Below are 16,589 nucleotides of genomic sequence, written 5' to 3'. Positions count from 1 at the left end.
GTCCTGTGGTGATTTCCACATGAATAAATATAAGAAGTTAAAAAGCGTAAAGAAAATAATCAGGTTCATTAACTAGGTGAAAAATATTTAAGTGACATCTTTTAGTACAGCCTTTAGTTTTTCTTTATAGAGTATAAACCATATTAATGGGTACTCTTCCAATTCAAAACAAGTTTCTTCATGCATGATCTGAGCTGAAACTGATCTTTACTTTCTGGAAAAAAAATAGTTTCTTAAGCAAAATACCAAGGTAAACAAAATGGTAAAAGAAATTTTCACTATTTCAAGCACTTCAAAATGTTAATTAGGGATGTTAAGTTACCAAGGCTCAGGTAAAAGGTTCTAAACTTAACCATAAACTGTTCCAAATTCTTTGAGAAATAAAAAGATGTCCTAATGCCTGGAGATGTGGAAATGTTCCAACTCTTGAAACAAAAAAAAAGAAATATAGAAATTATGGACCAATATGCTTGACATTGGTGCTAAGGAAAACAAGTGCTTGAATTATGAAACAGTAACAGGTGATCACTAAAAACCAACATAAGTTCACTAAGAACAAGGAATATCAGGGGTGTCTGGATGGCTCAATAGGCTAAATGGCCAACTCTTGGTTTCAGCTCAGGTCGTGATCTCAGGGTCATGATATTGAGCCTGCACTGGGCTCTGTGCTCAGCACAGAGTCTGCTTGAGATTCTCTCCTTTTCCCTCTCCCTCTCCCCACACCAGTGTGCGCTCTCAAATAAATAAATAAAATCTTAAAAAAAAAAAAATAAGGAATATCAAATCAAGTGACTTACTTTTTATAGACCAGTACTAATATATAGGTTAGTATCAGGGAAATGATGCAGGTCAGATGTTTCTTCATCCTCCCAAAGAATTTAACAGTTGCATGTTTTCCTTGTAGATAATGTTAAAATTTGTGGGGGAAAATCACATATTGCACAGGATTCTTAACTGGTTGAATAATTACTCCAAAAAAAAAAAAATGTTGATTATGAAGCATTGTAAGGATCTGCTAAGGGCTCTGTGGTTCGTCTTGCTTGGTTTAATGATCTTAATGTGATGTGAACGAAGATAAAAAGACATGTCCTTAAAGCTGGGACAGCTAAATATAACCTAAAGCAGAATTAAGACTCAAAACCTTCACAGCAGGTTACACTAGCATTTTTTTTTTTTTTAGGATTTTATTTATTTATTTGACAGAGAGAGACACAGCGAGAGGAAACACAAGCAGGGGGAGTGGGAAAGGGAGAAGCAGGCTTCCCGCTGAGCAGGGAACCTGATGCGGGGCTCGATCCCAGGACCCTGGGATCATGACCTGAGCCGAAGGCAGACGCTTAACAACTGAGCCACCCAGGTGCCCCAACACTAACATATCTTGATGCTTGTTGCACATTACAGTCACCTGGGAAGCTTGATAATCTACTGGTACCTAAGCCCCCCATCCCAGAGATTCAGATTCAGTTGATCTGAGGTGGAGCTGAGCAGCACTATGTTTTTATAGACCTCTAGGAAATTTTAATGTAAAATCAGGACTAAGATGATACACTTAGGTTCATATACTCAAGTGTATGAATACAAAAGCAGAAATACTGGAAGTGTAGGAAGTGTAAGTGATTCATCTGTAAATGACTTGATGGGGTTTAATAAATCACAGGCACCAGACTGACTAGTAAAGTAGTAATGCTACATAAAGCTAACAATAAAGAAAAAAGAGTTCAAGAGAAGAGTTATTATCCTGTCCTGTCTATACCCAACATTTAGCTCACGGCAGATACTGGCCAAACATGGAATGAATTAATAACGTTAGCATATTGCTTTATAATATAAACATGCATATTTACAAGCTAAATAATTTTCACATACATCATCTTATCTAAGGAGTACAGGTTAACATCATGCCCCATGTGTAACATGCTGTATCTGCAACATCTCAAGGCAGATATTCCACTACTGGATCATTCTAACAGTTCCACTGTTTGAACAAAAAACAAACGCACTCCTTCATCCACAAACCAATCCCCAAACTTCTCACATTCCTTCATCTTTTCTTCTCCAGAAGAAAGAAAAACAGGACAAATTTTCAACTTTCAGTGTTTCTGAAATGAGCTCTGGGGAGGGACAATTCTTCACTGTGTTGAACTGCCCTGTTCTCTGAGACATGTATCATTTCTTGCCTCCAGGGCACTACATGCCAGCAACACCTCTGTCATGACAATAATTAAAAACTACCCCACGCACTGGCAAACAATGTCTTCTCTCCTTAGATGTGCAATTCTGCCAACACTTTACAATTACTGGCTTATACTGTCTAATCCACCGTTTTCTAAAGCAGCACTGTACAATACAGTGACCGCTAGCCATATGTGACCATTTAAATTCAGCCAAATTAAAATTCCAGTTCCTTAGCTGCACTAGCCAGCCACATTTCAAGAGCTCTACAGCCACATGTGGCTAGGGGCTAATATACTGGACAATGAAGATATACAACTTTTATATCATCGCAGAAAGTTCTACTGGACAGCACTGTATCTCCAGTCTAGACAAGACAATCACTCATCTACCAGGCTTCAATTCTTAATACTGGTTTCATCATTAAGTATTTCTGTACCTCGTGAACTTGTATAAGAAAAAAATTACAAGAGCTACGGGTTCTTATTATTTAATTAGTTAATAAAGCACTTTCACTATATTACAAGTCTTTTTTTTTTTTTTTAAGATTTTATCTGAGAGAGAGGGATTCATGGGAAGGGGGGGAAGGGTAGAGGGAGAAGCAGACTCCCCGCTGAGCAGGGAGCCTGATGCAGGACTTGATCCCAGGACCGAAGGCAGACGCATGACTGACTGAGCCACCTAGGTGTCCTATTTCCAGTCTTTAAAAATGTATATAAACAATTACATTTCAATTTAATTTGTTTCTTTTATAAAGCTACATATTTTTATTTTCTCAGAAGGGGTCTCAGACTTCATGAGACTGACAAGAGTCCAAAGCACAAAACAAGTTACAAACCCCTGAGCTTGAGTAACAGGCCAGAGAAATACTTTCAGCTTTCACAAATTAGCTGTCACAACCTCTAAACTCTGTCACTGTAATGCAAAAGCAGCCACAGACAATATATAATTGAATGAGAATGGCTGTGTTTTAATAAAGATTTATTTGCAAAAGCATGGGATGGGTCACATTTGATCACAAGTGGTAATTTCCCAACCACTGAACTGGATTATCTAAAACACAAAAATGGTCATGCCATGTATTTGCATAAAATTCTCCCAAACTCTATACTGTCTGACTCCAGTTTGTCTGTTTTTGTTGTTCCTCCTTCTTAAACTCCAACCAAATATTTTCATTTCAACAACTATTTTTAGTTCTCTGCATATGCTATGTTAACTTCCCTAGAGTTTTACATTTGCTATATCCTATACCAGAATCATCCTCGGTAACAAATTCTTACCATCCGTCAGATACTGGCATGAATCACCCAGTACAGCACCGTGGTTAAGAACACAGGTTCTGGAGCAGACTGCCTGGGTCTGAATCCTAGCTCTGCCTTTTACAAGCTGTCTGACCTTGCACATGTCATGTAATGGAAAACAGCAGTTAATTTTGGCACTTTGACAATCATTGGTAATGACTTACTTGCTTCATACTTCACTATAGCTGTGTTATCAATAATAAGAATCATTGGTATAGAAAATACTGATATTAGAAATAAAGTTAATCAAAATTACAGAATTTACTAACCTATTGATGAAAATTCTTCTTCCAAAGAGCTAGAGTTGTTGGATGATGAACCCTGATCATCCTTACTTTCTGAGGAATGAGGTGTTTCACGCTCTTCATCTGTTGAAAGATCAACCACTCTGGATTCTAACAGGACATTTTTTGAATACAACAAGAAAGAGTCAAGATAGTGGAATTAATAACTGAAATTCTACACAACACATAGCATTATACATGTACAGTGTTTTAATTTTTCTCCATGTATTTAAAGTATACAGATCTTTCTCTGTCTCCCTTCTTTCTGAAACCAATGGATGATCTAATAAATGTATAGATCTACTTATCTAATAAAATATTCTCTTAAAAGATGCAATGAGAAAAGGGAAGGGAACAGTAGAGAAAAAAAGCATCAAAAAGTGAAGGAAAATTTAAAACAAAAAAGAAAAACAGTGGTAGTAAGTTCAAAATGAAAAAAAAACTGGATGTACACTTACTATATGCTAGGCACACTTAAATCTGTTTTGTAAGGTCTATTTCACACAATTACAGAACTTCACAATTCTATAAAGTAAATGCTATTATTGATGGGAATATTAGGGATTGGAGAAGCTAAATAACATGTCCAGTATCACAAAGTTACTAAGTGGAGAAGCAGGGCTTTCAATCTAATTTTATTTACCTCCGAAATTTAGACTCTATGTCATATTTCAATGGCTGGCGGCAAGTAGTACTGTAATGAGCACTGTGGTCTCCATTAAATAATGGATCTCTTTGTTTCCACTATGTGATTTTGGGAAGGAAAGTCTGTCCATAATCTATTAAGCAAAGATAACATTAAGAGATAACACCCTTGGGCGCCTGGGTGGCTCAGTTGGTTGAGCAACTGCCTTCGGCTCAGGTCATGATCCTGGAGTCCCGGGATCGAGTCCCGCATCGGGCTCCCTGCTCGGCAGGGAGTCTGCTTCTCCCTCTGACCCTCCCCCCTCTCATATGCTCTCTCTCTCATTCTCTCTGTCTCAAATAAATAAAAAATAAAATCTTTTAAAAAAGAGATAACACCCATAAGGGTGTTGTGAGAATTGAATGAACAAAATGTGAAAGAATTCATGGTATTATTGACAAGAAAGGACTGGCTAGTTTATAATTATTTTGAATTTTTTATGAACAACTTTAAAACTTAAGATTACATAAACAGTACTCTTTACCTTAAAAATGTCCCTTAATAGACCTATATAGAATTTTAAAAACCTGAAGATCAAAACTTAGAACACAAAGTAATATAACTACAGATTATATCTTTCTTTGCTACTAGTTATGACAACTCCTACCTGCTGTCAAAGTGGATTAATACCACAGCCGTGGTTCTCAAGAGCATCCGCCATCAACCCCTGGAAATCCCTAGGACCCTTTCACAGGGTATGTGAGTTCAAAACTACTTTCATCACAATATTGTTATTTGCCCTTTTCAGTCTGTTGCTATTTACATAATGAGGCAAAAGCAGTGGTTGGTAAAACCCCTGGCTTCTTCGTATGAATCAAGACAGTGACAGCCATTGTATTCATCACCATGCATTGCCAGGAAAAACAAAGTTGTACTTACCATCCTTAATGAAGCAATAAAAAGTTATTAACTTTATTAAATCTTGACCTTTGAGTACACATCTTTTAAATATTCTGTGGGACAAAATGGAGGTGTGTATAAAGCACTTCTGGGGCATACTGAAACACAATGGTTACCTCACTGAAAAGCATTTGTATGATGAGTTACAAGTGGAGCTAGCCACTGTCTTCAAGGAGCAACACTGTTTTACTTGAAAGAATGACTGACAAACTCTAGTTATTCCCACATGTATACCTGACAAATTTTCTCAAAAATGAGCAAAGTTGTGCCTATCACTTCAAGAATTTTGGAGAACTTACATCCTGCTCTGTGAACTTAATATCTTTCAGTCACTTAACGACCAATGATTATCAGAAGTAACGCAGTGACATTAACAGATTTTTTTTTTTTGGATATTATATAATAAAATGTACCAATATTTGCAAACTCAGTGAACCAATACTTTCCAATCTGTTGGAAACTTTCCAACATGTAACTTTCCAAATGTTATAAAAGATTCACTGAGGTGCAAAACAGACCAATGGATTTTAATGTAATGGAGTATAAAAAAACTGACAGGTATGGTTTCAGCTGCCATGTTGCAAACTACCTTTAAGAAGCTCCTATTTGTTGATCTTTGTTGTAATATCAAAGCAGAACACACTCAATGATCTAAAAAGGCTATCAGGTATTCCTATTACACCACATACATACCTGTGGTTTTCTTTTCATATTTCAAATGAAACAACGTATCACAAGAGACTGAATGTGGAAGCTGCTTTGAGAAGTCAGCTGTCTTCCATGAAGCCAGACATTAAAGATTTGCAAATAGAAAACAATGTCACTCTATTTTCTGGAAAAGTTTTTTTCCCCCCTACAAAAATGTTACTTATCCTTACATGTAATGGTTTAATTTAGAAAAAAGTGAATAAAAATTTATCTTAATATCTAACATGGTAAATATCAATAGATATAATACACAGAAACAAAAGCTCTCTGGGATACCCTTGTAAAGGGGATACTAAGACCAAGAAGTTTTGAGAACCACTCTTTTAGAATGCAAGCAAAAAGGCAATTCCTGGGGGCGCCTTGGTGGCTGAGTCGATTAAGTGGCTGCCTTAGGCTCAGGTCATGATTTCGGGGTCCTGGGATAGAGTCCGCATGGGGCTCCCTGCTGGGGGGGGGGGCCCTGCTTCTCCCTCTGCCCGCCCCCTCCCCCCCCGCTCGTGCTCTGTAATAAAATCTTAAAAAAAAAAGGGCAACTCCTGGCCTCACTTCTCCCCATTAAGGTTTGACCAGGTGACTTCCATAGAGTAGAAAAATATAAAAAGTCATCAAAGCTTTAGACAAACAGAAGGTCATAATTAAGAAATCACCAAAATCGTACTAAAAAGTGGGGGAGAAATTTTTTTTTTACCTGAATACTAACCGAAAACTGCATTTTTATTAAGCTCCAATTCAAACTAGAACACGTTTTATGTAAACAACTTTAGGCTGCTTAAATTCTGTATTTAAAAACGAAAGGTACTTCAAAACTATTACATTGTACTTAACGCCATTACTGGTACAGTCTACAGCGTCGTCAACCCATTGTGTTACTCAGGGACACAGAGCGTTATTCTAATCTCCGTTCTTGCAAATAACTGATGAAAAGCAAAACAAGCAAAAGAAAACGTCCCCTGTGTCTGTCACCTACATTCTTCTAATGTATTATTCTGGTTAAGTGTTTTCTAGAAAAATAACTGGAGCTGTTTCCAAAAGTACATAAAACTTTCCCCTACCTAAAAGTATCAGGAATTTTTTTTTAAACTTCTGTGACGATTCAGGTTCTTCACAAACGGCAAGTACGGCACTAAAGCTACAACTCATGAGAGTTCACCTGATGGTGCAAACACAGACGAGCCACAAACCGTACAGGATTCTTTCTGGTCTTCCCCCCTCACCCCCCACCACGGACTTGCGGGCTGCGGGCGAGTGCTCGAAGGCGGCTTCTTGTTTATTGTCGCCGCGACTGCTCTCGGTCAGCAGCGGGCCACAGGAACCTCCGCAGAACCCCGGGGGCCTCTTCCCCCATCGCACCTCGCTTCACCTCCGGCGGACCCCGCCCTGCCTCACCTGGGACGCGCGAGCCGCCTTCAGCGCGCGGAGCCGCTCCCGCGGCGCGCCGGGAACTTGCCCACACCCGGCCCCGGCCCCGGCCCCGAGGGCCCCGGCCCCGAGCACGCCCGGCCGCCACCTCCACGCGACCCCCTCCAGAGGGCGGCCCTTCCTCCCTAAGGCCCGGGGCCGCCTGCTCCTCCGGCGCCCCGGGTTCAGAAGACGGCTCTTCGGCGCCGTCGCTGTCACTAGAGTGGGCTCGGCGCTGCCGGAAAGTCCTCTTCGGCCTGTGAGCCATGGCCGAGGCCCCAGCGCCTCGCGCACGTCCTCTTCCGCCACACGCCAGACGAGTCTCCGGCGTCCACCCCGGGGCGCGCTCCCGCCTATACGGTCTTACGACCGTCTGCGCGCGCCCGTTTCGCGCGCCAACCGCGCCCCCTTCGCCCTGCGCATGCGTGCTCTGTCCCTTTCGTTCTGGTCTATGGAGTTGTGTTTCCCGGCTGGGGCTTGGAGATGCTAAGTGTTCTCTTTCCGAGGCCAGGTTGTGCAGGTGGCGATTCGTTGTGGAGAGAGTCCGGCAGACTCCTGGAGCTGAGTGCCACGGAGAGCATCACTGGTTCTCCTTGTGCAAACCCTATCTAGGAATCAGGCACTATACCTACATCCTAGACTGGAACCCGATCTGCTGTCTTCTACTTTCTGAAGAGAGTAATATTCTCTCCAACCAAGAATTAAACAAAAAATCAGAAGAGTGTGTGTGTTTGGGGAGATTGCTTCTGAAAGCTAAAGAGTAAAATCTACACATAAATGATCGATGCACAAGGAAGCAAAAACCAAATGATTGCTCTAGGCGGCCAGGTTTCAACAGAGCCTGGTTAAATGCTTTGGCCCATCAGAAAAAAGTGTATATGAGAAAAGGGGGTGTTGTTTAGAAAGACGTGCAGTGGTAAGAAGGACGGCAAAAACCGTGGGGAACTTGGACTGGATCCATTAAGCACTGCTGAGAGAGGAAGCCTTCACTTCACCATGGACTGAGTTCTTGGTCTCCTTGGTAAAGCGCATTCTTAACTTGGATGCCTCTGACCATATCCATCTGAAGCAAATAACCATTCCGTTCATTTAAATTCTCTTGCTGGTTTTGGCCCCATGCTCCACAAAGTTTCAGTTCGTGCTTTAAAGTTCAGGAAGACTTTCCAAGAGGTTCATAAAAAGAATTGTTTTAAGAGATCAATTTCCAGATGCTCACCTCCCTCTGTATGTAGCTGCCTGAAAACCCCTACATTCATGCAGCGCTCTGCCGATGTAGTCTTCTCTCCCCTTCTTACAAAGAAGAGACATAATTCGCTGTCCATCCTGAATGTACTACAGTACATACATCCACGTGTAAAAACTCCTGCATCTAAAATTTTATTGTCAGGTTGAGAATAAATACCTCTAAACTCAATAGTTCTGCTGGGAATTAGACCATTTCCAATATCTTGCTTTCAACAACAATGAAGAACCAACTCCTGCTTTCAGTTGATCACTCAAAATAATTTTTGAGTATGAATCACTGATTTTTGCAGAGTTCAGACAGAGTTCTAAGAATTGAACTAAGAATAGGGGTAAACACACCCCTTCATATGTGGAAAGTTTTCTCAGTGCCTATATAATGTAAAATAAAATTATAATAATGCAATTAACAATGAACACTATACCATTTTAGCAAGTAATAGCTGTCTTTGGATGTATGAACTAATGTGTGTGGGAAGACTGTCTTTGTCATTATGAGATGCATTCCCAACAAAAATGTTCTTTTGTCAAAAAAGTTGAGATTTATTTTGATGTATTTATGTTGTGTTGATCAAGTGTGTTGAAGCCCAGCCCCCTGAAGGCTACCAGGAGGACACTAAGTCAAAGTTCATTTAGCTTGTCTCAGGAAAGGAACACACAGACCAAAGAAACTATGGTGTTTCTTAGTAAGAGGGAGTTGAGTGGACCTTATTACAGGATTTGGGTTTGTGCTAGATATTTTTCTTTTCAAGTTTTTATTTAAATTCCGGTTAGTTAACATATAGTGTGATATTAGTTTCAGGTGTAGAATTTAGTGATTCAACACTTCCATAAAACAGTCAATGCTCATCACAAGTGTCCTCCTTAATCCCCATCACCTATTTCACCAACCCAGGGGGCTACCCACCTCCCCTCTGGTAACCATCAATTTGTTCTCTATAGTTAAGAGTCTGTTTCTTGGTTTGTCTCCCCTTTTATGTCCCCTATGTTTGTTTGTTTTGTTTCCTAAATCCCACTTCTGAGCGAAATCCTATGGTATTTGTCCTTCTCTGACTGACTTATTTTGCTTTGTACTAGGAGATTTTTAAGGAGAGCTAAGGGAAGCAGGGCCACATTTGGATTGCATAATGTCAAGAAGTTGGGACAGTTCAGCAGTTGGGTACCTTTGTAACTTTGTTCAAGAAGTGGGAGGAATAGGAGAAGACTCTGGGGTTGGAGTGTCATTAGTAAGAAGGGGGAGTCACTCAGAAGTAATTCTTGCAGTGGCAGTACGGTCTTGACTTCCAGCTGAGTTGATTTTCACTTTCTCATTATTAAAAATATGAAGACAACTCAATCCGGGATAAAAAAAAATAGAGCTTTGTAATCACAAGAAATTATATATATATAAAATTCACACACACATATATATAATGTATACACACCATACATACTTTTATAGGGAAGTATACATTGATCAGTAAAAGACTTTTAAGCATTAACTATATTTCGTTAGATGAAATGTTGTAGGTGATAAAAATATATATTTGAGGAGAAAAAGCAATGATGTCAAGGGTTTGTGCATTTTTTAAATGGATGATGAGTATTAAATAGGTTTGGTATTTAGATTACATTAGATACATTTAAATGAATGACAGAACACATCTATTTTTTTTTTTATGCTTTCTTTTTGCCTGGCACTCTTACACATATCACATGAAATTATGAATGTTAATGAATCAAAATGACTCCATGGTAGCTCCTCAATAAATGGTAATAGTTATTATTTTTTCTAGATCACAACCTTAAACCTTTTTTTAATGGCCACACTTTCTATTGTCTTCATTCCTATTTCCTTTTCTTTCTTCCCTAGTTTGAGGTTACATTATTCCTAGTTTTTTAGTGTTAGTCTAGAAATCTTAACATATGTATTTAACTTAAAAACTCCCTATGATCAGTATCTTTAACCTCTTCCCAAACAACACAAGGACCTTAGAACACTTGAACTCCAACTACTCACCTTCCAATTTATATGCTATTGTTACTGGGGATTTTAATTGTAGTTTCATTTTATCCCTGTAAGTTAGACATTGTTGTCTTTATTTTCTTTGACATCAGTATTCAGATTTAGCACCATGTTTACAATTTCCTTAACTCATCATTCCTTCTTGAATTTTAGACTTCTTTTAAGGTAATTTTTCTTCTTCTTGAACTATTTCCTTTAGAAATCACTATTGGTAGAAGCTTGTTTTTGTCTGCAAAGGCCTTTATTTACCCTCATTCTTGAAAGATTGTCACTGATGCTAGAATTCCGTATTAGCAGTTATCTTCTCAGTGCTTTGAAGATATTATTCCACTGTCTTCTGGCTCTTCTCATTGAGGTTGAGAAATCAGTTGTTAGTCTAAATGTCATTCCCTGGAAAGCAATTTACCTTCTGGGTTTACTCTAAAATAATTTACCCTTGGTGTTCTGTAGTTTCATTTTGATGTGTCTAGGGGTGAATTTTATTTATCCCTCTTGGGATTCATTAGGTATCATAAATATAATGATTGTATTTCATCAATTCTTGACCACCACTTATTCAAATATTGTCATATTCCTGTTTTCTCTATTATCTTCTCTTGGAACATTAATTAAAGGTACACCGGGATCTTTTTACTCTATTCTAGGGATGGGCAGACTATAACGTATGGTCCAAATCTGGCCTGCTGCCTGTTTTTGTAAAGGAAGTTTGATTAGCGTCCAGCCATACCCCTTCTTTTACATATCGACTACAGGCTGCTTCCACACTACAATAGCAGAGCTGAGTAGTTATGACAGAGACCATATGGGCCACAGGCCTAAAATATTTACTCTCTGGCTCTTTAAAGAAAAACTTTGTCAACCCCTGCTCTATTTTCCTGCCTGTACACCTCTTCCATATTTTCCATCTTCTTTTCCATCATCTATATAATTTCTCCAGAAATATCTTCCAGGGGGCACCTGGGTGGCTCAGTCGTCAAGCATCTGCCTTTGGCTTGGGTCATGATCCCAGAGTCCTGGGATCGAGCCCCGCATCGGGCTCCCTGCTCCCTGCTCCGCGGGAAGCCTGCTTCTCCCACTCCCACTCCCCCGCTTGCGTTCCCTCTCTCGCTGGGTCTCTCTGTCTCTCTTTCTAGCAAAGATCCAGGCTTCTCCAAGCGGGACTCTCCCTCCAGGTTTCCATGGACGGGGTAGGATGGGGGTGACCACCCACCGGTCTCCCCAGTGTGGCAACCACGCTAGAGATGCTGCCTCTGCCCTCTCGCCTTTCCAGCTACGGCCAGGGAGTGGGCTGGGTCTCCTCCCCCGGCCCTCCCAAAGGGAAGGACCTCTCAGGTTCCTGGAAGAAAATGGGTGCAGGGGAGCTGGACGGGTGTCTCTGGCCTTGCTCTCCTTAGAGGGATGGTTCCCCACGAAGTTCGTGCTCCCCCCCTCAACCCCCAGCTTTGGAACGTCTCAACAGCAGAGCTTTCTTAAGAAAATGCTTGTCATGGCAACAGCTCCAGCCAACTCCAGAACACATCTATTTTTTAATTTAAATTCAATTAGCCAACATATAGTACATCATTAATCTCAGGTGTAGTGTTCAACAATTTATCAGTTGCATATAACACCCAGTACTCATTACATCACATGCCCTCCTTAATGCCCATCACCCAGTTACCCCATCCCCCTACCCACCTCCCCTCCAGTAAACCTCAGTTTGTTTCCTATAGTTAAGAGTCTCTCATGATTTTTCTCCCTCTTTGATGACTTCCCATTCACTTTTCCTTCCCTTCTCCTATGCTTCTCTGTGCTTTTCTTATATTCCACGTATGAATGAAGCCATATGATAATTGTCTTTCTCTGACTTATTTCACTCAGCATAATACCCTCCAGTTCCATCCACATTGATGCAAATGGTAAATATTCATCCTTTCTGATGGCTGAATAATATTCCATTGTATATATATATACAGTATATATATATACATACCTCATCTTCTTTATCCATTCATCAGTCGATGGACATCTTGGCTCTTTCCACAGTTTGGCTATTGTGGACACCGTTGCTATGAACATTGGGGTGCAAGTGCCCCTTTGGATCACTGCATTTGTATCTTTGGGGTAAATACCCAGTAATGCAATTGCTGGGTCATAGGGTACCTCTATTTTCAACTTTTTGAGGAACCTCCATACTGTTCTCCAGAATGGCTATACCAGCTTGCATTCCCACAATTAGAACACATCTATTTTAAAAGTGCTGGGGCACCTGGGTGGCTCAGGCCGTTGAGCATCCGACTCTTGATTTTGGCTCAGGTCATGATTTCAGGGTTGTGAGATAGAGCCTGTGTTGGACTCTGTGCCTAGCGGGGAGTGTGCTTCAGATTCTTTCTATCTCCCTCTCCCCTGCCCCCCCCCCAAGTGCTCTCTCTCTCAAATAAATAAATAAATAAATATTTAAAAAGTGCCAATATGTACAATACACCAGAAATTACATCCTTGGCAACTGTCAAAATTTATAATGAGAACTCATAAATGTATACCTGAAAATGTTCTGAGATAATGGATTTCTAAAACTTCTGAAGGAATGTACAAGCAAAAATGTGTGAAGTTCACCATCACAGATGACTATACCACTTCTAGCTTTTTTTCTGCTGACTATGGAAACTCCAGTTGCTCAAAAGACAGAAAAAAAACTTCTTTTTTTTTTTTTTTTTTAAAGATTTTATTTATTCATTTGAGACACAGAGATACCGGGAGAGAGAGAGAGAGCATGAGCAGTGGGAGAGGCAGAGGGAGAGGGAGAGGCAGACTCCCGGCTGAGCCAGAAGCCCCATGTGGGGCTCGATCCCAGGACCCTGGGATCATGACCCGAGCTGAAGGCAGACGCTTAACCATCTGAGCCACCCAGGCGCCCCCAGAAAAAAAACTTCTTGCCTAGGAAGTCTCACAAGGATTGTATTTTAAAAATTGGTTGGAGGGTAGAGTCATAGTTAAAATAGACATTGCCGTGCATTTTAAGGGGTATACCCTACCAATAAGCCAATTCTCCTCTAGAAATCCATCCTCCATCCCAAATTAGGTTTCTGTAGCTATGTCCACCTCCTGGGACAAGGCTAGCAGGATCAGAATAGACACCTAACCATGGTAGACCAAGTAAAATCTTTCTCTAGGATATTAGCTTTGGGAAAGAGCCACATTTTCTCCTCGGTGTGTGGCATGAACCATAGCCTGTGAATGTCTGAGCTGTGAGACAGCTCTTTCAGTGGTGAGCTGAGGTCATCTCCTGTGTGTGCTGGACAGGTGCTTGCAAAATGTTCAGGCAGTGTGTGAGCCAGTTGTTAAACATAGTCATCATTAAAAATGGAATTAAAGAAATACAATCAAATAAAGTATATAAAAAATAAAGGTAATAAGTACCCCAAACTCACCACTCCTAATTCCTACAACCTTTCTCTGTTATCTCTGCTGTTGAGGTTATTTATGTTCACTGTGTCTGTATGGTGGAAATACTGTGTATTGTTGTGCTCCTACACATCTATTACCAACTCCGTGTTTAGTGGTGTCATGTTGGTAGCTTGAAATCAGCCATGGTGGGAGTATTCATACCACAGAAACTTATAGATTTCAGAAATCAGGACTTTTCTTCCAGAGAGCCAATTTTCGAACACTTACCATTGTACTGCTAACTACATTCCACCAAAGGGATAAAGAATAGGCAGAATTTCCCTAACTGATTTAGTTCCTTTCCATGGCTCATCTTGATGAACTCGTACTTTCCAGAACACACTTGGGAAATGCTATAATTAAGGATTATCAGTTATTCATAACTTATTAATGACTTCTAAAGAGAGCTTTTTAAAAAAATTTAGATAAAATTAGGGCACTGTCTGGAAGTGCCAATATGTACAATGAGGTGGTGGCAAATAACTGGAAATGGAGATATTAGTGTTTTCTAAAAGAAGAGCTTCCCAGCACATGGACCAAGCATTCCTTATAGCTAGAAAGAACTCCAAAGATTGAAGGTGAGGCATGGGGTGTCAGTGAGTATTTCCTTTGGCCCAGTGTTTTTTGGCATACCAGCTACCCATGTAGAATTCCCAAGTCCTGCAGGGAGTGCTGCTCTATTCTCCCTAAGCAGAGGAGGATGTCTTTCTAAATCACACTACGAAGCACTTAATGTAAAACCAGTAAGTAGACTATAACTTTATTTATTTTTAAAGACTTTATTTATTTGAGAAAGAGAGAGAGAGAGCTAGAGAGTGCATGGGGTGGGGGCAGAGGGGGAGGGAGAAGCACTCCCCACTGAGCAGGGAGCCTGACACTCCCTGGTCCTCTATCCCAGGACCCTGAGATCATGACCTGAGCTGAAGGCAAATGCTTAATGGACTGAGCCACCCAAGCGCCCCTAGATTATGGCTTTAAAATGGTGAAGAGAATGAGGTAAGATGATCATGATTGTAATTAGAAGGAAATTCAGTGTTCTTTTATGCACTATATAAAGAAATATGGTCGTGCATTATACAATTCAACCATCATTTATTATGCATCTACTAGTCCAAGCACCATGCTAGGCCCTAGGCCAGTGCTCCTCAAATCTAGTGTTTGTTCTTCAAATAATCTAGGAATGGTATGGAAATACAGATCCTGATTAATCAGGTCTGTAGTGAAACCCGAGTCCTCATTTTTAGCAAGCTTCTAGGAGAAGCCAAAGCTGTTTGTCTGAGGACCATGCTTTAAGTAGCAAGGTTCTAGGGCAGATACTAAGAAAAGTTAATGACCCTTAAGAGATTAAATAAAAAATGTTTTGGGTAATAGTCATTGATGAATTCCATTTCAAATTGTAACAGCATGCAAATGCCATTATGTACCTCAAAATTTGGAAGCTAAATAATCCTCAAAGAGGGAAACTAATAAGAAGCTATTCACACTGATTGAGTTAATCTAACTGTAGTAGTTACCATAAGGATATCCGTCTACATTTTCTCAAGGATTCTCCACCAGTCTCCAAAATTGCTTTAGGCATTTGTCTTAATTTGAAAGTTGGTCAACAGGACAGAATTAACTCTCAGTGTTGCTCACAAAGGAAGCAGTTTATTTAAGAATAATCTAAGTGTGATGCTGGTGTTCCCTTTCCCTTCAAAAGTCATCAACTCACAAACCATGTTTGTTAAAACAGGAGTGAGACGCCACTTTTTCAGTTGGGTTCTGAGCCATCAGCCGACATGAGCTAGTTGTTTACTTACTCATTTTAAATTGCACTGCCTTGCCAGACAGGACCCTTCTCTTTCTCCTGATATGCTTATCAGGAGATAAGCTGGTATAGTGTCTAATGCATAGCACACATTGAATTAACATGAATGCAATGAACTAAATGTGTGGATGAGGCAATTCTGAAACACCTCTCTTCGATCATGATAACGAAACCTGAAAACAAATCACTTTAACTTGTTGGGCACAAATAAGTTATCAGATAGAAAGAAAAACTTGGTTATTTAAAACATAAACCAAATATATGTTCCAAGGGAGAGAAGTGAGATGAGTTATCTTCTTTTGGTATTGTCTGAATGGGAGAAGATAAAATAGGACTCATTTAGGGGTGCCTATGTGGCTCAGTTGGTTAAGCGTCTGCGTTCAGCATCAGGTCATGATCTCAGCATCCTAGGATTGAGCCCTGCCACAGGCCCTCTGCTCAGCAGGGAGTCTGCTTCTCCCTCTCCCTCTGCGCGTTCTCTCTCTCTCTCAAATAAATAAATAAAATCTTTTTTAAAAAGGGACTCATTTAACAAAGGGGGAGGAATCCTGAGTTTCCTCCTCTGACCCCACGGGAAGCAGAGAAAAGGATCTAGGGTAGTGCTGCTAGATTTAGGAAAATTATAGGATGCCTAATAAAATTCAAATTTCAGATAAACAAG

The 16,589-nt window shown here is 40.2% G+C and overlaps 1 protein-coding gene across 14 annotated transcripts in view; it reads right to left on the bottom strand.

The window, feature by feature from the left end:
- Positions 1–7,795, bottom strand: part of GCFC2 (GC-rich sequence DNA-binding factor 2) — a 48,308-nt gene extending 40,513 nt beyond the window's left edge. For 4 of the 14 annotated variants that reach the window (XR_008506872.2, XM_064572268.1, XM_045884678.3 and 1 more), the window contains exons 1-2: positions 7,437–7,792; positions 3,743–3,868 (exon numbers count right to left, since the gene is read on the bottom strand). Coding sequence is in view for 11 of the 14 variants with exons in the window: in XM_064572268.1 (XP_064428338.1) it covers positions 3,743–3,868; positions 7,437–7,716 (406 nt within the window). In the remaining 3 variants the exon portion in view is untranslated. Of the gene's footprint in view, positions 1–3,742; positions 3,869–7,436 lie in introns of all 14 variants that reach the window. The other 10 variants (XR_010405580.1, XM_064572270.1, XM_045884681.3 and 7 more) reach the window with 6 other exon arrangements.
- Positions 7,796–16,589: the final 8,794 nt, after the last annotated feature.

The sequence above is a fragment of the Mirounga angustirostris genome, unplaced genomic scaffold (genome assembly GCF_029215605.1).
Source record: "Mirounga angustirostris isolate CCGP_5_RB_7025 unplaced genomic scaffold, mMirAng1.0.hap1 SCAF_10, whole genome shotgun sequence".
In the NCBI taxonomy this organism is placed as follows: domain Eukaryota; kingdom Metazoa; phylum Chordata; class Mammalia; order Carnivora; family Phocidae; genus Mirounga; species Mirounga angustirostris.
This window is presented reverse-complemented; position numbering and strand designations above follow the sequence as displayed.